A 27045-nucleotide genomic window follows, 5' to 3' on the forward strand; every position below is an offset into this window, starting at 1 on the left:
TTCTTTTCCCCTCTCAAGACTCCTCTGAGTTCACTTCCCATGGAACACTAGTCATCTGTCCTGCTTCCCTGATCCATCATTGGAAAAGTGAGGTCGAGAAACGTGTGAGCAGCAACAAACTAAGAGTCTATCTGTATCATGGGCCAAACCGGGATCAACGTGCAAAAGTGTAAGTGCAGAAATATTGCAGTCAGTATGAGGTGCTCAGCATCTTGGCTCAGGGGGCCTTTTTTTTTTTTTTTTTTTTTTTTTTTTGTGGTACGCAGTCCTCTCACTGTTGTGGCCTCTCCTGTTGCGGAGCACAGGCTCCGGACGCGCAGTCTCAGTGGCTATGGCTCACGGGCCCAGCCACTCCACGGCATGTAGGATCTTCCTGGATCCTACATGTATTTATTGCAGTTCTCTCAGGTACACAATATTAAGCTTCCTTGGAAAAAGAATTGCGCTTTTCATCAAGAATCTTTACATGTAAAGAGTATAGGTGAGGTAAACTGAAAGTGTACATGTATCTTTATGCCCAAATGTCAAAGCTAGATTAATGGGTTTTCACAAATCCATTACAGAATGAGGAGGAGAAAACACCATTGCTGTAAGATGAACAGTACTTCGAGGGTTTCTTACTTCCTTGGGACTTTAGTGTCATCTATGTCAAATTAACTAAATATTAACTTCCAACCCTACCCGGCTTTCTGTTCTTGCCAGATCACTTCAAGCATAATATGACCCCACCAGAGATGATCTTTTCTGACTTGGCTGGGAAGAGGGAGGCTGTTCTAGTTACAGCGAATAATCTGTAAAAATGACCAGTGGTAAGCAATAAGGAAGTCAGGTGTATAAAATTTACCTCTCCAGAGTCATGTGTGTGTGAATTAAGGACATAAATTAATGAGTTCTGCTGTCTGTCCTTCCAGCCGTAGGCATTTTTGTGAAAGAACCAGTTCTGTCTCACATTGTCAGAGTCGTGGCGGGATGGTTTAACTTTTGCTCTTTGTTATATCTATGCAGCCTCTCCACATATGACATCGTGGTCACTACCTACAGCCTTCTGGCCAAGGAGATTCCCACAAAGAAGCAAGAGGGAGAGATGCCAGGTGCAAACCTCAGTGTGAAGGTGAGACGTGGGTGCTGCCAGGGAAGTAGGGTTGGAACCGCGGCCCGTTTAATAGGAGTCTTTTCACAGCATTAGAGATGGCAAAGGTACCCTCCCATAAGGTCATGAACATTCGAACTGTTTCACCTGTGGAAACAGAGAGTTCTTTCCTCTGTCCCTTCTCTTTTAACTCTAGACAACCTCCTCAGCAATAAAGGTGGAGATGGTGCAGTAGTTTGCTGTGTTTTAGAAACAATAACTACATTGCAGTTGAGGTGGTGGTCATAACACATGAATAATGTGATATACTTCACTTGTTACAGTGTTTATTTGAGAGTTCTGGGGGTATATTCTCAGGATGTGTTTTATATTTCGTGTTAGGACTAGTATTTTCATATGAAGCCATTATTCCCTGCCTTCCTCCACTTTCTAGGAAAAGGAGTTGCAAATAATAAGGCTACAGTGGGCCAGAGGCTAAATGATAACCAGGGGAAAAAACCTGAATGTTTGTTGCTGTGTCCAGGGTAGTCTCAGTTACATAGAGTAGAGGCTTTATTGCATAGATATTGTGGGCTTTTTCCCTCTGAAAATACAGTGTTGCCCCAAGAACTACTCTTTTGCATATGCTTTTATTCTTAGTACAATAGGATAGTCACAGCTTTCTGTATTTGGGGAGATATCTAGAACGCTTCTCTGTCTCATGACCAACTCTGCCTTCTCTTGGATGATTAACTTTTCAGATTCCTCAGTAATTCCTCTTAGCTTTGAGGCTAAAACCCTCATCCCTTTAAATGATATATTAGGCCTTTTACAGTCTTGCCCTGCCTGTGTGGCCTTCTTCCCCCACACCCCAGCCCTCCCAGTGGCACCCCATGCTCAGCTGTACCAAAGATCTGTCCTGCTCTTGTGCCTTTGTTCTCCCTCTGAATGGAATGCTTTGCCTCTCCCTCTGGTTAAATGCATCTCCTAGCACCCTGTGCTTGCTTATGTCACCGCTCACCCCTTTAATTCCCCAAATATTGAGTATCTGCTGATGCCAAAATCTTGGCTCTCTGTGCACCGATGTCGAATAGAAGTACGGAGACAGAGTTTGGAGGAGAAAAGAAAGGGTAGTCTTATTCTTTGCCAGGCAAAGAGGGAACACAGCAGGCCAGCACCTCAAAAACGCCCCCCCGCCCCCCCCCCCCCCGCAATCCCTGGGGAATCAGGAGAAGTCTTACAGGTGGGGCTCACAGTCTGGGGTAGGTGATAAGGATCAAAGTAGTGAAGGTCTTGCATTTTTCTTCTTCCTGCATTATTTCAAAACAGTCACAGCTGGCATCAGGCAACCTGGTAATTGGGTCCGTTCTTCATCTCTGGGTTATCCACCCGCAACCTTCTTTCCGAAATGCAGAACGCTACAAGGGGTGATTTGCTACAAGGGAGTGTAGGGGGTGTGAACACCAGGTGCAGGATGTAATTCCCATGGAGATGGAGAGTGTTAGGTGCAGGATGTAATTCAGTCAGAGAGTGTTAGGGGTTAGCTTTGTGAAGGACAAATCTAGTTACAGACACTGCAGATTAGTAACAGTTAAAATAAAACTAGGATTGCTTAACTCTTTCAGGCCAGTTGATGCTCCTTCTCCACCCTGTTCATTGTTCCCTTTATTTTCCTTGTTATCAGGAGAGGAAAAACCTCATTTCTATTTTTGTTGTAACGCTACCCCATGCCAGATGGTATTTCAGGTATTAAGGGTACTGCAGTGAACAAGACCAACTAGATTCCTACTGTCCTGTATTGAATTATCCAGTGGGATTTACTATATATACATTGTGTGTAATGATCTTTATGCTTGTTTTATTTTTTCTCCCCTGCTAGATTGTGAGCTCCTTGAGAGTAGGAAATGTTCTTTGTGTCTGGCTTAGTATTTTATATATAAAAGTAGACTTTTATGTATGTACCACATCTTCTTTATCCATTCCTCTGTTGATGGACACTTAGGCTGCTTCCATGTCCTGGCTATTGTAAATAGTGCTGCACTGGACATTGTGGTGCATGTATCTTTTTGAATTATGGTTTTCTCCAGATATATGCCCAGGAGTAGGATTGTTGGATCATGGCAACTCTATTTTTAGTTTTTTAAGGAACCTCCATACTGTTCTCCGTAATGGCTGTATCAATTTACATTCCCACCAAGAGTGTAGGAGGGTTCCCTTTTCTCCACACCCTCTGCAGCATTTGTTGTTTGTAGACTTTTTGATGATGGCCATTCTGACGGGTGTGAGGTGATACCTCATTGTAATTTTGATTTGCATTTCTCTGATAATTAGTGATGTTGAGCATCTTTTCATGTGCCTCTTGGCCATCTATATGTCTTCTTTGGAGAAATGTCTATTTAGATCTTCCAGCCATTGTTTGATTGGGTTGTTTGTTTTCTTGATATTGAGCTGCCCCAGCTGTTTGTATATTTTGGAGATTAATCCCTTGTCAGTCGCTTTGTAAATATTTTCTCCCATTCTGTGGGTTGTCTTTTCATTTTGTCTATGGTTTCCTTTGCTGTGCGAAATCTTTTTTAAGTGTCATTAGGTCCCATTTGTTTATTTTTGCTTTTCTTTTCATGGCTCTAGGAGGTGGATCAAAAAAGAGCTTGCTGAGATTTATGTCAGAGAATGTTCTGCCTATGTTTTCCTCTAAGAGTTTGATAGTGTCCAGTCTTACATTTATGACTTTAATCCATTTTGAGTTTATTTTTGTGTATGGTGTTAGAAAGTGTTCTAATTTCATTCTTTTATATGTAGCTGTCCAACCACTCTTGGTTTCTTAAGCTTAATTCTTATTTCAGTGTACCTGATCTAAGCCCTCAGACTTGAAGGTAAGAGCGGGTCTTCGATACCTACTTGTTATTTTCCCTTATCTTCTTGATGACATGCACGTTTTCCCATACTCTTATTGGATTTCACCTGTGTTTCTTCCAGGGTGTCTCATCACCTTTGCTTCGAGTAGTCTGGGCTCGAATCATATTGGATGAAGCTCACAATGTTAAGAATCCCCGAGTGCAGACTTCCTTGGCTGTGTGTAAGCTCCAGGCCCAAGCCCGTTGGGCTGTCACTGGAACCCCCATTCAGAACAACTTGTTGGACATGTATTCACTGCTGAAGTGAGTAAAACTCTTTGGATTATGTAGATGTGAACCCTGTCGGTAACACTTCATAATTATTTCATATCTCATATCTCCAGTGTGTACCAGATTATCTTGTGTAGCAGGTGGCAAGCCTGTCAACCTTTAAAGGGAAGAAGAATTAATATTTATGAGATATAATCTGTTGATTGGCTGATATAGGACTTTGATGACATCCAGCCCCTATATATGGAAAAATAAGGGACCAATTAAATTAAAGGAAACAACAGTCAACTTTCTTCAGTCCCAGGAATGTTTGGGGCTACTTCTACTTTAAAACATATGGCCTGGGGACAGGACTACAATTTATTTGAAGCAAACAGAAAGGAAGGCTGATTTTAAGATACTTTTTTTAATTCAAGTCAGCTCATAAGAGGATAAAGAATTTCTTTACTAGCCTTTGAAGTTTTAGGAATGAATGCTAGCTATTGGTTATATGTCCCGTTGTGACAATATAGACGTTGTTAATGGGAAAATTCACGTTTTTATTATGTGGTTATTGACTTGGATCCTTTTGCTCTGTCTAGCAGAGTTTTGCTATGAAATTGACTTTTACAAATGATTGGATGGCATGTAAAATCTGATTTGCTTTTCACCTTATGTCTGTCTTTGAATCTTTCCTCCATCCTCCCATGCTTCTTTCCTATTCTCTATCCTCCTTCTCCAATGAAAAAGATTTCTCCGTTGTTCTCCATTTGATGAACTCAGTCTGTGGAGGAGTCAGGTTGACAATGGTTCAAAGAAAGGAGAAGAACGGTTAAATATTTTAACCAAGAGCCTTTTGCTGAGGAGAACAAAAGACCAGCTGGACCCCACCGGCAAGCCCTTGGTAATCCCATTGACACATGTCCCTGGGGGAGGCCAGGAAGGAGGGCGACCATGTCCTTGACTCGGCTTGAACCGCCATCTGCTTTGCTTCAGGAGCCTCTGAGTCTCCCATTTTCCTAGGAGGAGGCCCTCGGGTTGCTGTCCTGCCCCTCGTGTCACAGCAGTCCCGTGTGCAGTGTGTTAGGGCAGTCCTGTTTTCAGGAAAGGGTGGGAGCTGCTGTCCAGAGCCTGACTAGATTTCTGGTGCCAACTCTGGGGAGTGTCCTCCCTAATGTTCAGTTAATTTGTATAACTTCATCCCAGCTGCTTTTTTCTTTTACTCTTCCAGGTGGTGCTCCCCCAGCGTAAATTTCAGTTGCACCATTTAAAGCTTTCTGAAGATGAAGAAAATGTTTATAGTGTCCTTTTTGCAAGATCAAGGTGTGTGCCATGAAGAAGCACCTTCTCACATCTATTTTATTCTTGTTCTTGCTTGGGAGTGAGTCGAGGGTCAAGGTTCCTCTAACTGTAATTACGGTATTATTGACTAGTTGGATATCTGTGTTCCTCTTTTAAAAAACCTCCCTTTCTCTCTCCTCACCTCTCCTCAGCTCACCTTTGTCTCACATACACATTGAACCTGTTCTCCATTGGCTTCCTTGCACTGTACACCAGGTCTTTCTGTCCCTCATGGGGCTGTATTAAGAAAGTATATCTCTGACCTTTGACCTGTTACCCAGCCTCTCATTGGAACTTTTAAAAAACTGCCCAGTAATCCTTCTTGTCATCTGTCCTTTGCACTTGCTCTAAAGCTCTTATCCTTCCCTGAATTCCAGATTTCTACTCTCCTATTTATTTGGTACCTCTCACTTCCAATGTAAATACGTTTTTTCTCTTTGTATACCTTATATTTATTAATAAATATTATAATAGTATATTAGCTTATACTAAATAATATGTTACTGTATTACATGTTAATATTAAATTGATATTAAATATAATACTAATATTTGATATTAATCTTCGTTAATATTTATTAATCATTTTTAAGTGGTTTGGCTTTTAAAGTAATTATTATTTTTTTTTTTTTTAAACATCTTTATTGGGGTACAATTGCTTTACAATGGTGTGTTAGTTTCTGCTCTATAACAAAGTGAATCAGCTATACATATACATATGTTCCCATATGTCTTCCCTCTTGCGTCTCCCTCCCTCCCACTCTCCCCATCCCACCCTTCCAGGCTGTCACAAAGCACCGAGCTAATATCCCTGTGCCTTGCGGCTGCTTCCCCCCAGCTATCTACCTTACTACGTTTGTTAGTGTGTATATGTCCATGACTCTCTCTCGCCCTGTCAAAACTCACCCCTCCCCCTCCCCATACCCTCAAGTCCGTTCTCCAGTAGGTCTGCGTCTTTATTCCTATCTTACCCCTAGGTTCTTCATGACATTTTTTTCCCTTAAATTCCATATATATGTGTTAGCATACGGTATTTGTCTTTTTCTTTCTGACTTACTTCACTCTGTATGACAGACTCTAGGTCTATCCATCTCATTACAAATAGCTCAATTTCATTTCTTTTTAAGGCTGAGTAATATTCCATTGTGTATATGTGCCACATCTTCTTTATCCATTCATCCGATGATGGGCGCTTAGGTTGTTTCCATGTCCTGGCTATTGTAAATAGAGCTGCAATGAACATTTTGGTACCTGACTCTTTTTGAATTTTGGTTTTCTCAGGGTATATGCCAAGTAGTGGGATTGCTGGGTCATATGGTAATTCTATTTGTAGTATTTTAAGGAACCTCCATACTGTTCTCCACAGTGGCTGAACCAGTTCACATTCCCACCAGCAGTGCAAGAGTGTCCCCTTTTCTCCACACCCTCTCCAGCATTTATTGTTTCTAGATTTTTTGATGATGGCCATTCTGACTGGTGTGAGATGATATCTCATTGTAGTTTTGATTTGCATTTCTCTAATGATTAATGATGTTGAGCATTCTTTCATGTGTTTGTTGGCATTCTGTATATCTTCTTTGGAGAAATGTCTATTTAGGTCTTCTGCCCATTTTTGGATGGGGTTGTTTGTTTTTTTGTTATTGAGCTGCATGAGCTGCTTGTAAATTTTGGAGATTAATCCTTTGTCAGTTGCTTCATTTGCAAATGTTTTCTCCCATTCTGAGGGTTGTCTTTTGGTCTTGGTTATGGTTTCCTTTGCTGTGCAAAAGCTTTGAAGTTTCATTAGGTCCCATTTGTTTATTTTTGTTTTTATTTCCATTACTCTAGGAGGTGGGTCAGAAAGGATCTTGCTGTGATTTATGTCATAGAGTGTTCTTCCTATGTTTTCTTCTAAGAGTTTGATAGTTTCTGGCCTTACATTTAGGTCTTTAATCCATTTTGAGCTTATTTTTGTGTATGGTGTTAGGGAGTGATCTAATCTCATACTTTTACATGTACCTGTCCAGTTTTCCCAGCACCATTTATTGAAGAGGCTGTCCTTTCTCCACTGTACATTCCTGCCTCCTTTATCAAAGATAAGGTGTCCATATGTGCGTGGGTTTATCTCTGGGCTTTCTATCCTGTTCCACTGATCTATCTTTCTGTTTTTGTGCCAGTACCATACTGTCTTGATTACTGTTGCTTTGTAATATAGTCTGAAGTCAGGGAGCCTTATTCCTCCAGCTCCTTTTTTCGTTCTCAAGATTGCTTTGGCTATTCGGGGTCTTTTGTGTTTCCATACAAATTGCGAAATTTTTTGTTCTAGTTCTGTGAAAAATGCCAGTGGTAGTTTGATAGGGATTGCATTGAATCTGTAGATTGCTTTGGGTAGTAGAGTCATTTTCACAATATTGATTCTTCCCATCCAAGAACATGGTATATCTCTCCATCTATTTGTATCATCTTTAATTTCTTTCATCAGTGTCTTATAATTTTCTGCATACAGGTCTTTCGTATCCTTAGGTAGGTTTATTCCTAGATATTTTATTCTTTTTGTTGCAATGGTAAATGGGAGTGTTTTCTTGATTTCACTTTCAGATTTTTCATCATTAGTATATAGGAATGCCAGAGATTTCTGTGCATTAATTTTGTATCCTGCTACTTTACCAAATTCATTGATTAGCTCTAGTAGTTTTCTGGTAGCATCTTTAGGGTTCTCTATGTATAGTATCATGTCATCTGCAAACAGTGACAGCTTTACTTCTTCTTTTCCGATTTGGATTCCTTTTATTTCCTTTTCTTCTCTGATTGCTGTGGCTAAAACTTCCAAAACTATGTTGAATAAGAGTGGTGAGAGTGGGCAACCTTGTCTTGTTCCTGATCTTAGTGGAAATGCTTTCAGTTTTTCACCATTGAGGATGATGTTTGCTGTGGGCTTGTCATATATGGCTTTTATTATGTTTAGGAAAGTTCCCTCTATGCCTACTTTCTGGAGGGTTTTTATCATAAATGGGTGTTGAATTTTGTCGAAAGCTTTCTCTGCATCTATTGAGATGATCATATGGTTTTTCTCCTTCAATTTGTTAATATGGTTTATCACATTGATAGATTTGCGTATATTGAAGAATCCTTGCATTCCTGGAATAAACCCCACTTGATCATGGTGTATGATCCTTTTAATGTGCTGTTGGATTCTGTTTGCTAGTATTTTGTTGAGGATTTTTGCATCTATGTTCATCAGTGATATTGGCCTGTAGTTTTCTTTCTTTGTGACATCCTTGTCTGGTTTTGGTATCAAGGTGATGGTGGCTTCGTAGAAGGAATTTGGGAGTGTTCCTCCCTCTGCTATATTTTGGAAGAGTTTGAGAAGGATAGGTGTTAGCTCTTCTCTAAACGTTTGATAGAATTCACCTGTGAAGCCATCTGGTCCTGGGCTTTTGTTTGTTGGAAGGTTTTTAATCACAGTTTCAATTTCAGTGCTTGTGATTGGTCTGTTCATATTTTCTATTTCTTCCTGATTCAGTCTTGGCAGGTTGTGCATTTCTAAGAATTTGTCCATTTCTTCCAGATTGTCCATTTTATTGGCATAGAGTTGCTTGTAGTAATCTCTCATGATTTTTTTTATTTCTGCAGTGTCAGTTGTTACTTCTCCTTTTTCATTTCTAATTCTATTGATTTGAGTCTTCTCCCTTTTTTTCTTGATGAGTCTGGCTAGTGGTTTATCTATTTTGTTTATCTTCTCAAAGAACCAGCTTTTAGTTTTATTGATCTTTGCTATTGTTTCCTTCATTTCTTTTTCATTTATTTCTGATCTGATTTTTATGATTTCTTTCCTTCTGCTAGCTTTGGGGTTTTTTTGTTCTTCTTTCTCTAATTGCTTGAGGTGCAAGGTTAGGTTGTTTATTCGAGATGTTTCCTGCTTCTTAAGGTGGGCTTGTATTGCTATAAACTTCCCCCTTAGAACTGCTTTTGCTGCATCCCATAGGTTTTGGGTCGTTGTGTCTCCATTGTCATTTGTTTCTAGGTATTTTTTTATTTCCCCTTTGATTTCTTCAGTGATCACTTCATTATTAAGTAGTGTATTGTTTAGCCTCCATGTGTTTGTATTTTTTACAGATCTTTTCCTGTAATTGATATCTAGTCTCATGGCATTGTGGTCGGAAAAGATACTTGATACAATTTCAGTTTTCTTAAATTTACCAAGGCTTGATTTGTGACCCAAGATATGATCTATCCTGGAGAATGTTCCATGAGCACTTGAGAAAAATGTGTATTCTGTTGTTTTTGGATGGAGTGTCCTATAAATATCAATTAAGTCCATCTTGTTTAATGTATCATTTAAAGCTTGTGTTTCCTTATTTATTTTCATTTTGGATGATCTGTCCATGGGTGAAAGTGGGGTGTTAAAGTCCCCTACTATGAATGTGTTACTGTTGATCTCCCCTTTTATGGTTGTTAGTATTTGCCTTATGTATTGAGGTGCTCCTATGTTGGGTGCATAAATATTTACAATTGTTATATCTTCTTCTTGGATCGATCCCTTGATCATTATGTAGTGTCCTTCTTTGTCCCTTTTAATAGTCCTTATTTTAAAGTCTATTTTGTCTGATATGAGAATTGCTACTCCAGCTTTCTTTTGGTTTCCATTTGCATGGAATATCTTTTTCCATCCCCTTACTTTCAGTCTGTATGTGTCTCTAGTTCTGAAGTGGGTCTCTTGTAGACAGCATATATAAGGGTCTTGTTTTTGTATCCATTCAGCCAATCTGTGTCTTTTGGTGGGAGCATTTAGTCCATTTACATTTAAGGTAATTATCGATATGTATGTTCCTATTTCCATTTTATATATTGTTTTGGGTTCGCTACTATAGGTCATTTCCTTCTCTTGTGTTTCGTGTCTAGAGAAGTTCCTTTAGCATTTGTTGTAAAGCTGGTTTGGTGGTGCTGAACTCTCTCAGCTTTTGCTTGTCTGTAAAGGTTTTAATTTCTCCATCAAATCTGAATGAGATCCTTGCTGGGTAGAGTAGTCTTGGTTGCAGGCTATTCTCCTTCAGCACTTTCAGTATGTCCTGCCACTCCCTTCTGGCTTGTAGGGTTTCTGCTGAGAGATCAGCTGTTAACCTTATGGGGATTCCCTTGTGTGTTATTTGTTGTTTTTCCCTTGCTGCTTTTAATATGCTTTCTTTGTATTTAATTTTTGACAGTTTGATTAATATGTGTCTTGGCGTGTTTCTCCTTGTGTTTATCCTGTATGGGACCCTCTGTGCTTCCTGGACTTGATTAACTATTTCCTTTCCCATATTAGGGAAGTTTTCAACTATAATCTCTTCAAATATTTTCTCAGTCCCTTTCTTTCTTTCTTCTTCTTCTGGAACCCCTATAATTCGAATGTTGGTGCGTTTCATGTTGTCCCAGAGGTCTCTGAGACTGTCCTCAGTTCTTTTCATTCTTTTTTCTTTATTCTGCTCTGCAGTAGTTATTTCCACTACTTTATCTTCCAGGTCACTTATCCGTTCTTCTGCCTCAGTTATTCTGCTATTGATCCTATCTAGAGTGATTTTAATTTCATTTATTGCATTGTTCATCGTTGCTTGTTTCATCTTTAGTTCTTGTAGGTCCTTGTTAACTGTTTCTTGCATTTTGTCCATTCTACTTCCAAGATTTCGGATCATCCTTACTATCATTATTCTGAATTCTTTTTCAGGTAGATTGCCTATTTCCTCTTCATTTGTTAGGTCTGGTGGGTTTTTATCTTGCTCCTTCATCTGCTGTGTGTTTTTCTGTCTTCTCATTTTGCTTATCTTACTGTGTTTGGGGTCTCCTTTTTGCAGGCTGCACTTTCGTAGTTCCCGTTGTTTTTGATGTCTGTCTCCAGTGGCTAAGGTTGTTTCAGTGGGTTGTGTAGGCTTCCTGGTGGAGGGGACTAGTGCCTGTGTTGTGCTGGATGAGGCTGGATCTTGTCTCTCTAGTGGGCAGGTTCACGTCTGGTGGTGTGTTTTGGGGTGTCTGTGGCCTTATTATGGTTTTAGGCAGCCTCTCTGCTAATGGGTGGGGTTGTGTTCCTGTTTTGCTAGTTGTTTGGCATAGGTTGTCCAGCACTGTGGCTTGCTGGTCGTTGAGTGAAGCTGGGTGCTGGTGTTAAGATGGAGGTCTCTGGGATATTTCCACCGTTTAATATTATGTGGAGCTGGGAGGTCTCTTGTTGACCAGTGTCCTGAAGTTGGCTCTCCTACCTCAGAGGCAGAGCCCTGACTCCTGGCTGGAGCACCAAGAGCCTTTCATCCACACAGCTCAGAATAAAAGGGAGAAAAAGTAGGGAGAATTAGTAGAAGTATGAGTAAAGAAAGAAGGAAAGGAGGAAAGGAAGGAAGGAAGAAAGAAGCAAAGAAGGAAAGAAAGGAGGGAGGGAGGGAGGGAGGGAGGAAGGAAGGAAGGAGGGAAAGAAGGAAAAAAGACAGAAAGAAAGATGATACAGTAAAAATAAAATAAAGTATAATATAGTTATTGAATTAAAAAATATTTAGAAAAAAAAAAAAAAAGGGACGGATAGAACCTTAGGACAAATGTTGGAAGCAAAGCTATACAGAGAAAATCTTACACAGAAGCATACACATACACCTTCACAAAAAGAGGTAAAGGGGGAAAAATCATAAATCCTGCTCCCTGAGACCACCTCCTCAATTTGGGGTGTTTCGTTGTCTAAAGGAGGGAAGGAAGGAAGGAAAGAAAGAAAGAACGAAGGTAAAGTATAATAAAGTTATTACAATTAAACTTAATTATTAAGAAAAAGAATTTTTAAAAAAAAGTCATGGACGGATAGAGCCCTAGGACAAATGGTGGAAGCAAGAGTATACAGACAGGATCTCACACAGAAGCATACACGTACACATTCACAAAAAGAGGAAAAGGGAAAAAAATCATAGATCTCGCTCCTAAATTCCACCTCTTCAATTTGGGATCATTCCTTGTCTATTCAGGTATTCCACAGATGCAGGGTATATCAAGTTGATTGTGGAGCTTTAATCCGCTGCTTCTGTGGCTGCTGGGAGAGATTTCCCTTTCTCTTCTTTGTTCTCACAGCTCACAGGAGCTCAGCTTTGGATTTGGCCCTGCCTCTGCGTGTAGGTCGCTGGAGGGCGTCTGTTTTTTCGCTCAGACAGGACGGGGTTAAAGGAGCCGCTGATTCGGGGCCTCCGGCTCACTCAGGCCGGGGGTTGGGGGATGGGGGTAGGAGGGGCACTACGTGCGGGGCGGGCCTGTGGCTGCAGAGGCAGCGTGACGTTGCGGCAGAGGCCGGCGTGATGTTGCACCAGCCTGAGACCCGCCGTGCGTACTCCCGGGGAAGTTGTCCCTGGATCCCGGGAACCTGGCAGTGGCGGGCTGCACAGGCTCCGCGGAAGAGGGGTGTGGAGAGTGACCTGTGCTCGCACACAGGCCCCTTGGTGGCGGCAGCAGCAGCCTTAGCGTCTCCCGCCCGTCTCTGGGGTTTGCGCTTTCAGCCGCGGCTCGCGCCCGTCTCTGGGGTTTGCGCTTTTAGCCGCGGCTCGCGCCCGTCTCTGGAGTTCCTTTAAGCAGCGCTCTTAAACCCCTCTCCTCGCGCACCAGGAAACAGAGGGAAGAAAAAGTCTCTTGCCTCTTCGGCCGGTGCAGGCTTTTCCCCGAACTCCCTCCCGGCTAGTCGTGGTGCACTAACCCCTTCAGGCTATGTTCAAGCCGCCAACCCCAGTCCTCTCCCTGAGGTCCGTCCAAAACCAAAACCCGAGCCTCAGCTCGCAGCCCCGCCCGCCCCGGCGGGTGAGCAGACAAGCCTCTCGGGTTGGTGAGTGCTGGTCGGCACCGATCGTCTGTGCAGGAATCTCCCCGCTTTGCCCTCCGCACCCGTCGCTGTGCACTACTCCGCGGTCCCGAAACTCCCCCCTCTGCCTCCCGCAGTCTCCGCCCGCGGAGGGGCTTCCTAGTGTGTGGAAACTTTTCCTCCTTCACAGCTCCCTCCCACTGGTGCAGGTGCCGTCCTTATTCTTTTGTCTCTGTTTTTTCTTTTGCCCTACCCAGTTACGTGGGGAGTTTCTTGCCTTTTGGGAGGTCTGAGGTCTTCTGCCAGCCTTCAGTAGGAGTTCTGTAGGAGTTGTTCCACGTGTGGATGTATTTCTGGTGTATCCGTGGGGAGGAAGGCGATCTCCGCGTCTTACTCTTCCGCCATCTTCAAGGTCCCCCCAAGTAATTATTTTTTATTACCTTTGCCCAATGCTTGCTGTGAGCCTACCTTCGTTTAACAAGTTCGCTTTTACAATTTTTCAAGGTCCTACCGCAAACACAGTTAAACACTGACCATTGTAAACCTGTTTACAGGTTTACAATGTAAACCTGCAAACCTGTTTGGTCTTAACGACCATTTTATGTGCATTTTCGTTTAATCTGAGGCAGGTCAGCTCTGCAATCCTATCTAAAAAGACATGAAAGTGGGGGCGGCCAATCTGGAAGAAGCCCTGATAATCCATTCAGTAGAGGTAAGCAGTGGGACACTTAACAAATACAGAAAACTCATGAGAATGTGGATGCAGATCTGGTAAACTTACAGAAATGGGGGGGGAGGGGTCATGAATCCTTGATTGCAGAGACTTGACCTTAGCTTGGAATCTCAAACCAAAGTAAAATCCACTGACGTGCAGGCACCAGACCTGGTGATCTAAACTTCTTTTTAGTTATTTTCAAAATCTGTTTGATTAAAATACAAGTAGGTCTATAAAGAAAACCAGTATTTTGTACTTCTCTAATTGGTAGAGAAGTGAGCTAAAACTATATGATTGACCCTCCGATCAAAGAAGTTTAAAATCTCCTCATTTAGTTCATGGTTCTTCCCCATATTTCTGTTTTAAACCCTGTATTATTTCCTGTGTCTGTTTTCCTTCTTGGAAGTGGCCCAGGAGTTTGGGTCCAGTGGGCCTGGGCTCTCCGTGGCAGCAGACTCGCAGACATCTAGCACCGCCCACATACTGTCACAGTTGCTGAGACTCCGCCAGTGTTGTTGTCATCTTTCTCTACTGAAGTCGGTAAGCAAAGCCGCTTGTGTGGGACCCCAGAGGGGCTGTGGAGAAGTCCACCTCAGTCTCCTGAAACTGGGATCCAGTCTGCTGGATCAAGGAAAATGGGGTTTGAGTGTATTTTGTTTTCTGGTGGGATAGGAAGGAGAAGACTCTTTATTTTACTTTATTTTATATTAATCTTTATTGACCTTGAGATAATTCCCATGATGTTGAGAACAGTTTTTATTATTTGTTTTATTATTTTTCTTTAATTAACTAATTAATTAATTAATTGGCTGCACTGGGTCTTATTTGCGGCATGTGGGATCTTCGTTGCAGGGTGTGGGATCTTCTTAGTTGTGACATGCGGGGATCTTTAGTTGCAGCATTCGGGATCTTTAGTTGCGGCATGCAGGATCTAGTTCCCTGACCAGGGATCAAACCCGGGCCGCCTGCATTAGGAGCATGGAGTCTTAACCGCTGGACCACCAGGGAAGTCCCTGGTTTGTTTAAATAAGCTTTAGTTTAGAATAGAAAATGGCATCTTGTTAAAAAGGAAGCCATATATGAATACTTTGGTATTTTAGGATGTCATAAAGCTTATTTAACTACTAGTGTTAAGTCTAGGTATGAAAACTCAAGTATTTAAAGTTGTCTTGATATTGGATAGAGGCACATCTGTAATTAAGAGGAATATGTCATAGGCAGAACACTCTGACATAAATCGCAGCAATATTTTTTTGTATCTCTCTCCTAGAGAAATGGAAATAAAAGCAAAAATAAACAAATGGGACCTAATTAAACTTAAAAGCTTTTGCACAGCAAAGGAAATCATAAACAAAACGAAAAGACAACCCACAGAACGGAAGAAAATATTTGCAAACAATGCTACCAACAAGGGATTAATTTCCGAAATACACAAACAGCTCATACAGCTTAATAGCAAAAAAACAAGCAACCCAATCAAAAAATGGGCAGAAGACCTAAATAGATATTTCACCAAAGACATATAGATGGCCAAGAGGCACGTGAAAAGATGCTCAGTGTCACTAATTATTAGAGAAATGCAAATCACAACCATAATGAGGTCCTCACCTCACACCAGTCAGAATGGCCATCATTAAAAAGTTGACCAACAGGGCTTCCCTGGTGGCGCAGTGGTTGAGAGTCCGCCTGCTGATGCAGGGGACACGGGTTCGTGCCCCGGTCCAGGAAGATCCCACATGCCGCGGAGCGGCTGGGCCCCTGAGCCATGGCCGCTGGGCCTGTGCGTCTGGAGCCTGTGCTCCGCAACGGGAGAGGCCACAGCAGTGAGAGGCCCGCATACCGCAAAAAAAAAAAAAAAAAGTTGACCAACAATAAATGCTGGAGAGGGTGTGGAGAAAAAGGAACCCTCCTACACTGTTGGTGGGAGTCTAAATGGGTGCAGCCACTCTTGGAGAACAGTATGGAGGACCCTTAAAAAACTAAAAATAGAGTTACCATATAATCCAGCAGTCCCACTCCTGGGCACATATCTGGAGAAAACTAATTCAAAAAGATATATGCACTCTAATGTTCATATTCATTACAGCATTATCTACAATAGCCAAGACATGGAAGCAACCTAAATGTCTATCAACAGATGGATGGATAAAGAAGATGTGGTGCTTGTGTGTGTGTGTGTGTGTGTGTGTGTGTGTATATACACACACATATACTTATAATGGAATATTACTCAGCCATAAAAAGAGAATGAAATAATGCCATTTGCAGCAACATGGATGGGACTAGGGATTATCATATTAAGTAATCAAAGGCAAATATCATATGCTATCACTTATTTGTGGAATCTAAAAAAAATGATACAAATGACCTTATTTACAAAACAGAAATAGACTCACAAACATAGAAAACAAACTTATGGTTACCAAACGGGATAGCAGAGGGTGGTGAGGAAGGGATAAATAGGAGTTTGGGATTAACATATACACAATACTATATGTTGAATAGGTAAACAACAGGGACCTACTGTATAGCACAGGGAACTAAACTCAATATCTTGTAATAACCTGGGAATTCCCTGGCGCTCCAGTGGTTAGGACTTGGTGCTTTCACTTCCAGGGCCTGGGTTTGATCTCTGGTCGGGAAACGAAGATCCTGCAAGCCACGTGGTGCAGCCAAAATAAAAAAATCTTTTTTTTTTAAAATGTTATTTTAGTTATTTATTTATTTTTGCGGTACGCGGGCCTCTCACTGTTGTGGCCTCTCCCGCTGTGGAGCACAGGCTCCGGACATGCAGGCCCAGCGGCCACGGCTCACGGGCCCAGCCGCTCTGCGGCATGTGGGATCCTCCCGGACCGGGGCACGAACCCGTGTCCCCTGCATCGGCAGGCGGACTCTCAACCACTGCGCCACCAGGGAAGCCCCTAAAAAAATCTTATAATAACCTTTAATGGAAAAGAATCTGAAAGAGAATATATAGGTGTGTGTGAGTATTTATGTATAAGGGAATCACTTTGCTGTACACCAGAAACTAACACAATATTGTAAATATACTTCAATTTAAAAAAAAAGGGGGGCATATGTTATTCTTTTTTTTTTCTCTTGGCAGTTAAAATTTATTTTCTCCTTGGTTATCAAGGATTCTTACTTTCTTTATACTCTTCTGAACTTTTCCAGATTTTCTAAAATGAGCATATGTTATTTTTATGAACAGAAAAAGGACTACTCCTGGTACTTGAAAATTTTTTCTTTTATTAAAAAAACTTTTATTGAAGTATGTTATTCTTTTGAGGTGCTATAGTAATGTATCTTTTTTTTGGTAGCAAATTGCATCTTGATTATCAATAACTTAATTAACTGTACTGTTCTAGCTGGGGAAAATAGAAAGATCTTGCAATCTGGCAACTATCTAAGAAGTTCCATCATTTGATTGATTGATTTATTAAATGGATTCCTTTTTTTTAAAATTATTTTTGATTGCGTTGGGTCTTCGTTGCTCCGCATGGGCTTTCTCTAGTTATGGCGAGCAGGGGCTACTCTTCGTTGCGGTGCGTGGGCTTCTCATTGCAGTGGCTTCTCTTGCTGCGGAGCACGGGCTCTAGGCTCACGCGGGCTTCAGTAGTTGTGGCGCATGGGCTTAGTTGCTCCGCAGCATGTGGGATCTTCCCGGACCGGGGATTGAACCCGTGTCCTCTGCATTGGCAGGCGGATTCTTAACCACTGCGCCACCAGGGAAGTCCCTTGATTTATTTTTGATCTGGTGAAAAAGCTTGCAAGATTACATTTTAATCTGGGTTTACCCGAGGAGATACCGATGGTAGATTATGAGACATTTTGCCATGTGCTGTGTTAAACAGTTAGCACTTTGGCAGGTCATATGCCTTGCTGCCTCAACCGCCCATCTGCTCTTTCCCCTGTCTGATTCTGCTCAGGCCCTGGATCTGAAAGAGCTGAAGAGTGAAGGCCTGGTCCTTTCCCTGGAAGAGCAGCTCAGAGACTTGACTTTGTCCGAATTCCACAACTCAGAGCCGTCTGCCTCCATTTCCCTTAACGGCAAATGCTTCAATGTGGAGCTTTTTGACGACAGGAGAGAGAGCACCAAGGTAGTATGATGACCTCTATTGTAGTAGAAAGACTTTGCCTCCTTATACATTTCCCTGAGTGAGAGCGCCACATTTGTCCAAGCCAGCCCAGTCATTTGACAGCAGAGCTGGAGCTGTTAGATGTTGGCTGGTCAAATTCTCCCTCCAGTCTTAAATTCTAGTTTGATTTGATGAATAAAACTGAAGTCTTATTACATAGTGGGCTTTCAGAGAGTGGCTTGGACCGACCTGACATCAGGGCAGATTTCTGGCATGGATTCCTGTGGAAGGAGCCTGTCAGGTGTATGCCGGTCACAAGGCCCAAGCAAGTGAGCAGTTTGTTTTGGGAAAACAACGAAGGCCTGAGCCTCGAGACTGTGTAATACGTCTGAGCGCCAGTTGCTTTGCTTTGTTGAGAGGCTTCCATCTGCCGGGTTTGTTTCCTACCAGCCTCTCCTCATTAGTCACTGTTCTGTTTTCATTGAATGTTTTAAGAACTGAAGGGTTCTATCAGAGGAAGGCCGGGGTGTGTGTCCTGCCTCTCCACTGGCTCACTTGGAACCTGCCCATTGTCTCGCCTGCCCTGAGGGCTGGGTTCCCTCTCTCCTGCTTTCTGAGGCTGCCTCAGCCTCTCTTCAAAGGCTTTAAAAGATGTAACTGGAAAGGAGGTCACTGCCAGGGGAATGGTTTTACCAAAGGATTACTTTTAATTAGATTTTTAAAATATTTACCTAGGTCTTCACCATCAGTAACCGAGAGAAACATAAGGGCACCACATGTGGCCGGACTTCAGGCCCTAGCACCCACCCTCAGTTAGCTATTGGGTTAAAATTCATGTTCCTAATAATTTGTTTTCCTAACAACTTGTCTGATACTCAGGTCATCGTTCACAAGGTTCTTAATGTGAACCCATTAATCGTAGTTCAAACCACTTAAGGTGGTTTCACGTGAGGAAGGGAGTTTTGTTTGGTGGCACAAACCTAAACTCATACAGAACGTTATTAGAATTTGGCCCCAGCTCACAGCCCATGAATCCTGCTCTCCCACTGCATTTTTTTTCAAAATACCTATCGCCAGGTTTTTCTTGAGGCAGTTCGAGAACTTTCCACAACCTTGGCAAGACACCAGGCACTTCGTGTACCTGCTTTTTTCCTTCCTACTAATTCAAAATGGTACGGTCCTGTGACTGTCTTCCTGCCCAGGCATCAGCGGGTTTGTTCAGGTGGGAGCGCAGCCTTACGCGGGGGCCTCAACAGGTTGCCACTAGCACCACGACGGCGTAGAATGGAAGAGCTAAGGGCACCTCAGTTCCTCTGGCTCAGCCCCTTTTTACTGATGAGGAAGCTGTGCTCTTAACTGGGAGTTCCAAGGTGATCCAGCCCTGTAATGGCAGAGTAAGAACTCTCTTCATCTCCTGTTTCTTGGTCTAATTTTCGTCCTCTTCCTCCATTCTGGGATGAACTTTAGAGCCTTTGGAAAGGTCATTCACATTAGCAGTCAGGAAGAATGAGGCCAGCTGCTCTCCAGAGTCCTGCCCCTGTGTTCTTATCGCCTGGTCCCTCATAGACTTGAATATGCCCTGAGCAATTTTGGTAAAGAGAGATTGTCGTGAAGCTTGAGCAAGTATTCCTCAGTCTGGACAGGTTCTCTTCTTCAACACAGTTTGCAGCAGGCCTCAAACTGGGTCAAGCTCTTTCACTTTCTCCTTCTGCAAATGTTAGGATGGTATCTTCTCTGGTCCAGCAATATGCCGAGTGCTAAGGGTGCAGAAATGAACCAGACGTACGCTGGCTCTGCCTCTTCGGAGCATCTCCGGCCATGAAAGCAAGAGATGACTAACAAGCAATTAATATATAGTATGAAAAAGACCATGATAATAGAAAGAAAAGGTGGCATCGTAGCATGTAGGCAGTGGGCTCCTGGGATTGGAGAGGGCGTCCAAGAAACTGACACGTAAGGCTGTCCTAGGCAGAGGGAACAGAATGGACAAAGATGAGACAAAGCATGGCTTAGTGGAGGGAGAATGCTGGTATCACCCGAGCATCATTTGAAGAGCGCGTAGTGAGGGTTGAAGCTGGAGATGTGAGCGGAAGGCAAGGTGGCAAGGACCTGGGAGGCCACTGTACGGAGCTTGGGCTTTATTCTCAGCGGGAAGCCACTGCAGGGGCTTCAGCCAGAGGAGGAAAATGAGAAACTGACATTTTGGAAATAGCACTCTGGCTGCAGAGAGGAAAGGGAACTAGAGAGGAGTAAGACCAGAAGCCGAGAGGCTCTGGAGGAGACCGGTTCTTTAATTCAGCGCATGGAGAAAAGCAAATTTGCTTAAACCTCTGTATGTTAATTCCATCTTTTCCCAGATTTCATCTCTGTTGGCAGAATTGGAGGCAATCCGAAGAAATTCAGGGTCCCAAAAGAGGTAAATGTGTTATTTCATTATCCAAGCATTGCTTGTAATTACGCTAGAAAATTTAATATTGTGGGTAGTTATAAATCTTCGCTTTTTATATCAAGGACCTTGAGTCATGCTTGAATCAAGCACTCGGGTTACAGCACAGATTCCCTTTGATTTCTAATTAAAATGTTTGTGGCACTGGTTGAAAGGGCAATCCCTAGAGGATCCGAGTAAACTGAGTAAGAGCAGAGAAGAAGCATCTCAAGAAAAGCAAGAGAGTAATAGGTGGGCGAGGGAGGGAGAAGAGTGGGGTCAGACCGGGAGCCCCCATGGTGCTGGGGACATTCCTAAGCTGGGGACGTGGATATGGGAGGTTCATTCGTTGTTTGACTTTACTGTGTGCTATTCAATGCATTTGTAGATCGGAAATATTTTGATTTAAACACATAAAACTCTAATTAAAGCACAGCATGGGGGGAACAGAGAAGCCCTAGCAGCTTATGGTTCTGACTGGCAAAGGGAGGGGCCTGTACCCCTTTGCAGGAGTGCAGACCTCCTGTGGATACGCACTAGGCCCCAGATAATCAGAGGCTGCGGCCAGTACTTTAGCTTAGCCACCACTTCATTCTGACTTCATTTTGCACAAAGTAAGTTGTAGACTGGATCTAGAAATAGCTGGAAATATTGTAATCTTATAGTGTCACCGACGTGTGTACGCTTAGGTAGCAGAAGGCCTTTCCTCGTCCACATTTGATAGCTGAGTTGTACGAATAGCAGGCATTAAAGCCCTGCGGATGAGTTTGTTTCATCTATTCAGGGGCATTGGTTTTCTGTTTATCCTTCCTTCCAGTGTCATCGTCTCTCAGTGGACCAGCATGCTGAAGGTTGTAACCTTGCACCTTAAGAGGCATGGACTGACTTATTCCACCATCGATGGCTCTGTTAACCCCAAACAGAGAATGGACTTGGTGGAGGCATTTAATAAATCCAGGGGCCCTCAGGTACAAGCTGATCAGAGCAGAGCTCTGTAATCAAGAGCAAATTGTTCCCAGTTATACAGAGAAAATTTTAACATAGCTCGATTCAAAAATATTCATAGCTTTGACCCCTCCAGGTGTTCTTGATTCCTTTGACATTTATTGGGGGGTACATATCAAAGTGTGCAAATTCTCTAAGAGAATAAACTATGAGGGCTAAAAAGAGAGTAAGAACATAGCTGGTTAGGTTCAAGAGACTCTTTGTGGAGGAGACAAGCCTGGAAGGATGGGTGGGATCTTGATATGAGGAAAGATGGAGGGAAGTGGGAGAACAAAGGCATCTAATTATGGATAATGCAAATTTGGAAAGCATTAGTTGAGTGATGGCAGGAGAATCATGGCAGGGGTCGGAGGACTGATGGAACAGACAGAATCGGGTTGATGGAGAGTTTATTGAGCTAACCACCCCCGGTGCTCTAAATGGTAGTATTCATATATTCCGGCAGGTGCACAATTAATGTTTTGAGAATGACTCACCAAAAAAAGGTTAAATGAGAATTTTCTCAAAGGTGAGGCATGGGAGATAGGATCTCAGAGTTTGCAAACAGTGCCTTTATGACAGCAGAAGGGAATTTGATAAGAGCGTGTTGCTAAGGAGGAGAGGTGATTTATGAGACCAAGTCTGTGTAAAGTTAATGGTGTGCTTCCTTTTGAAGGTTATGCTAATCTCTCTCTTGGCTGGAGGTGTTGGTCTAAACCTGACTGGAGGAAACCATCTTTTTCTTCTGGACATGCACTGGTAATGATTCTGGATTTTTCTTGAGTTGTCACAGCATAGCAGGGAGACCAGAGGGGCAGTAAGGCCTGACTTCTTACATTGAGTGTGTTCCTTTCATATTATGGAGCTGCCTCTGTGCATCCATGTGTATAAGATACAGATCAAAATGGTGTAGGGCTAGGGACTTTCCTGGTGGCCCAGTGGTTAAGAATCCGCCTGCCAGTGCAGGGGACACAAGTTCGATCCCTGGTCCGGGAAGATCCCACATGCCGCGGAGCAACTAAGCCCATGCACCACAACTACTGAGCCTGCGCTCTAGAGCCCGTGAGCCACAACTACTTGAGCCCATCTGCCGCAACTACTGAAGCCCGCGTGCCTAGAGCCCGTGCTCCGCAACCAGAGAAGCCCCTGCAACGAGAAGCCCGCGCACCGCAACAAAGAGTAGTCCCCTCTCGCCGCAACTAGAGAGAAAGCCCGCGCACAGCAGCGAAGACCCAACACAGCCAAAAATAAATAAAGTAATAAATAACTTAAAAAAAGGAGAGAGAAAAAAAATTGGTGTAGGGTTAGTTGCCGGCCCTGAATTCCTGAGCAAGCAAGGCTTCAAATGACTATTTAAAATAGTCTGTTCACTATTTATTGTTAATCTAACATCTGTTTCCATGGAAACTGAGAGCGGAGTAGGGGGTGCTTTTCCTTATGGCCAAGAGCTGCTTCACTCAATGAAGAGTTTTATCTCTTCAAAACACCGTATTTCAGACATACTTGTTGACGTCCAAGGAAATCTCAGCCTTGGTGAAGAGGGAGAACTGTTACTCCAAAGGGAAAAGGCAAAGGAATTTTTTAATTATGTTAGACACACACTTAACACATAGCCTTGGACTCACTGCACATAGTGTCAACACCGGGAGTAGGGCAGCATCCTTCCTAGATACGAAGTGAATGACTCATGTATTGCTAGGAGAAAGCGTCATAATTTGTCCGTGTTTTGAGTTTTCAGTGATGCCAGTCAGGGATCGCTGCACCAGGCACTGGTGCCAGAGATTGTCATTTGTTAATTCTCCAGGCAGCCCAGATGGGCACAAACAGGCCAACCTGTTACTATCTTCCTGGAGAACGTGGTTAGGTTATTTGGGACTCCCCTATACTCGTGAGTGAGGAAAGCAGAATGGGGATCATGCTGGTTTCTGAATTGAGCGATGTTATCCAAGATTTTAAAGAGGTAAGATGAGAAACTAGTTTGGAATTGATAACGAGAACCTAGAAAGAATGAAACCAATTAAGTCTCCTTAGTTGAATCTAGAATATTAAAGTTGAAAAAGGCATTAGAGATCATTTGCCAGCCCTCCGGTTTCCACGTAGCCATCTGAAGTCTGGAGGGTTGTGGTTAGATGACTTGCCCAAAGTCACTCGACTGGTTAGTGACAGGATTTGAGCATTGGTTTAACCTCTGTTACTTAAGAGTTTCCAACTGATGGTGGTGCTAAGAGTTCCTATTAGCAATCTGATCCCGGTTTCTCATGAGAGGGCAAGAAGACATCTGGGGCTTTCTGAGTCCCACATAGACTAGAACAGAGACCTACACATTTTTTCTATAAGTATTTTAGGCCAGATAGTAAATATTTTAGGCTTTGCCAGCTACATAGGTCTCTGTTGCATATTCTTTGTTGTAGGTTTTTTTGTTTTGTTTTGTTTTGTTTTGCAAACCTTTAAAAATGTAACAACCATTTTAAACACAAGAGCCATACAGAAACGGACTGTGGACTGCATTTGGCCCATGGGATTTGCCCACCCCTGGTCTAGGATGTCATTACCTTTGAGCTTTACTTGTCTTCTAACAGGAATCCGTCACTCGAAGATCAAGCTTGTGACCGAATTTACCGAGTAGGGCAGCAGAAAGATGTAGTCATACACAGGTAAGTAAGTAAAGGTCTCCAGGACTAAGGTCTCCTTTCATGAAAATTTTTCTCAGGTAATGTTTTAATAGAATGTGTAAAGTATTTGATGATCACTGTACTAACGGTGCTTGTGGGGCACATCCTTTTTGGTACTCGCAGTCAGGAAGGGAACACAAGCAATTTGTGGATAACCTTGGAGTTGGTCCTGCAGAAGAAGAAAAGCTTATGAACAATGCTGAGCCTTAATGCAGTCAAGGCCGCCCATGAAAGGACTCTCCTCCCTCCTCCCTCTCTTCCTCTCTCTCTCTCTCTCGTTCTTTTAACTTTTATTTTGACATAATTCCAGACATATAGAGAAGAATGTAAGAATTCTTACAAGAATACCCCAAAGTTCTTGATTGCAAGAATAATACCAAAAACTTCCTGTGCACTGTGACACTTGTGTGTGTGTGTGTGTGTGTGTGTGTGTGTGTGTGTGTGTGGATTTTTTCTGGACCATTTGACAGTAAGTTGCAGACATGATGCTCCTTTACCTCTAAATAGTGAAATATGCATTTCCTAAAAATGACATTCTCTTACATAACTATAATAAAGTTATCAAAACCAGGATGTTAACAGCAATACAGTACTCATATCTGATCTATGGACCTTATTCAATTTTGCCACTTGTCCCAGTGATGTCCTTCCCAGCCAAAGAAAATTCTAGGTCCTGTGTAGCATTTGATTGTCATGACTCTTTTGTCCCCTTTAACTGGAACAACACCTCAATCTTTCTTTGTGTTTTATGACAGTGACATTTTTGAAGTGCACAGGCCAGTTATTTTGTAGAATGCCCCTGTCCTTGAGACCCTCTTCTCTTTAAAAACAACAACAGAACCTGCCTTAATTGTACAATACAGTCTAGTTATGGACCTCTTTTTCTCCTTCTTTTTCATGGCTAAGTTTTCTGAATAATTAGAAATCCTTGTCTATCTTTACTTAACTTCCCATTCATTCCTCAACCTATACAAACTGGCTTTTACTCCCGCCGCTCCACTGCAGCTACTCTTGCTAAGGGACACCAATGAATTCCAAAATTCACCAAGTACAGTGATTATGTCAGTTGTTTTGTCTTTAGCTCTCTTCTCAGGCTCAGTAGTTGTGGTTCACGGGCTTAGTTGCTCGACGACATGTGGGATCTTCCTGGACCAGGGGTTGAACCCGTGTCCCCTGCGTGGGCAGGCAGATTCTTAACCACTGCGCCACCAGCGAAGTCCAAGGTCAGATCACTTTAAATGGATATATATTTAGTCTAAGTTGTTTGGATCTCCTAAACATAGAGTTCTTAATCAAACCTAAGAAAAAATAAAGGAAGAAATCTCATTTAAAAACTAAAGCATAGGGCTTCCTTTGTAGCGCAGTGGTTGAGAGTCTGCCTGCCGATGCTGGGGACACGGGTTCGTGCCTCGGTCCGGGAGGATCCCACATGCCACGGGGCTGCTGGGCCCGTGAGCCATGGCTGCTGGGCCTGCGCGTCCGGAGCCTGTGCTCTGCAGCGGGAGAGGCCACAGCAGTGAGAGGCCCACGTAGCGCAAAAAGAAAACCCAAAAAACTAAAGCATAAATAGACGTTTGAATATGTCATTAGATATGCTGCTTTGGGTTTTTGATTATTTGCTTATCTTTTTCAGATTTGTTTGTGAGGGAACAGTGGAAGAGAAGATCTTGCAGCTCCAAGAAAAAAAGAGAGATTTGGCCAAACAGATTCTATCAGGAACTGGAGAAGTTGTCACCAAGCTCACCTTGGCCGATCTCAAAGTCCTTTTTGGCATCTAACTTCCTGTTTATGGAGCTCAGAATAGTGCCATTGTTGGTTTGTATTAGGATCTGGGGAGAATGACCTAACCCTGGTCCTTTGAGCTCTCGTTGGCATTCAGTTTCACCTTCAAGCCCTCCTCAAAGTGAGGATCAGTTACCATGTTAACCACTTGGTTAACCAGTCATGTTAGTCAATCAACGTATTTAATGTGTGACACAGAAACCAATAAATGACTTCAGATAAGAGAAAATGCTTTAGAGTTAGAGAATTTGGAAAACAGCCCTGGGAGAGTTGTACCTAAGCTTCAGTAAAAGCTCAAAAAGCCCTCTGTTGCTTTTCTCTTCTCAGCTGGTGGGGACCCAATGTTACTGCCTTTTCTGACACAGGCTCCATCCCATCTCTTCATCTCCTGCCAGTGAGGCTGCTCATATAACCATCTCTTTATGGGCTGAGCAGAAGCAGGTCTCTGCGTAATATGTAGATGGTTAGTATTTGTATCATCGTATCATTTAGAATTTGGTATCATATCATTTAGTATTATTTTATATTGCTATCATATCATGTATTTGCGTCATAAATTTTAATTTTTGTATCATTTTTCTAGTATTTGTATTTTTACAAATTTACAGTATTTGTAGCACTTAGTATCATTGTTTCATTTAGTATTATTGTGTCATTTAGTACTTGTATTATCATTGGCATAATCCAATAAACATGTGTTTGACAGTGTAGCAGAGATAATGCTTTGTGTTCACTAACCCCCATTTCCTTTTCCTCCTGGCCACCAGAGACTACATTTCCTAGTCTTCACTGCAGTTACATGGGTCCATATTACTGAGTTCTAAGTCAGTGGAATATGGAGAGAAGTGATGTAAGTCATCTCTTATCTGCCTTTCTGAAACCTTGCAAGTGATTCTTTGTGCTGTTTCTTCTCTTGTTGGCCCACTGAATACAAAGGAACTGATGGATGACTGCAGGGCCCTAGAGACTTGTGAAGCCACTAGGTCAGGGATTCTTAACCTACTGCTGGCCACGGACCCCTTGGCAGACTGGTAAGCCTCAGTTCCTGAACGACGTCGGAACAAAGCTTCCTGTGTGTGCCTCCCTTCTCACCCTAGCTCA

The 27045-nt window shown here is 42.6% G+C and overlaps 1 protein-coding gene across 7 annotated transcripts in view; it reads left to right on the forward strand.

The window, feature by feature from the left end:
• Nucleotides 1–26654, forward strand: part of TTF2 (transcription termination factor 2) — a 48404-nt gene extending 21750 nt beyond the window's left edge. For 4 of the 7 annotated variants that reach the window (XM_032612404.1, XM_032612414.1, XM_032612428.1 and 1 more), the window contains 13 exons: nt 19–169; nt 1006–1111; nt 4046–4227; nt 4924–5077; nt 5405–5496; nt 13917–13999; nt 14409–14542; nt 17932–18102; nt 20439–20497; nt 21324–21474; nt 22167–22249; nt 24070–24144; nt 25796–26654. In XM_032612404.1, the coding sequence (XP_032468295.1) occupies nt 19–169; nt 1006–1111; nt 4046–4227; nt 4924–5077; nt 5405–5496; nt 13917–13999; nt 14409–14542; nt 17932–18102; nt 20439–20497; nt 21324–21474; nt 22167–22249; nt 24070–24144; nt 25796–25940 (1586 nt within the window). In that variant the 3' untranslated portion in view covers nt 25941–26654. The remainder of the gene's footprint in view (nt 1–18; nt 170–1005; nt 1112–4045; nt 4228–4923; nt 5078–5404; nt 5497–13916; nt 14000–14408; nt 14543–17931; nt 18103–20438; nt 20498–21323; nt 21475–22166; nt 22250–24069; nt 24145–25795) is intronic. The other 3 variants (XM_032612436.1, XM_032612444.1, XM_032612421.1) reach the window with 2 other exon arrangements.
• The last annotated feature ends 391 nt before the right edge of the window (nt 26655–27045 follow it).

This window comes from Phocoena sinus, chromosome 1 (genome assembly GCF_008692025.1).
Source record: "Phocoena sinus isolate mPhoSin1 chromosome 1, mPhoSin1.pri, whole genome shotgun sequence".
Taxonomy (NCBI): Eukaryota; Metazoa; Chordata; class Mammalia; order Artiodactyla; family Phocoenidae; genus Phocoena; species Phocoena sinus.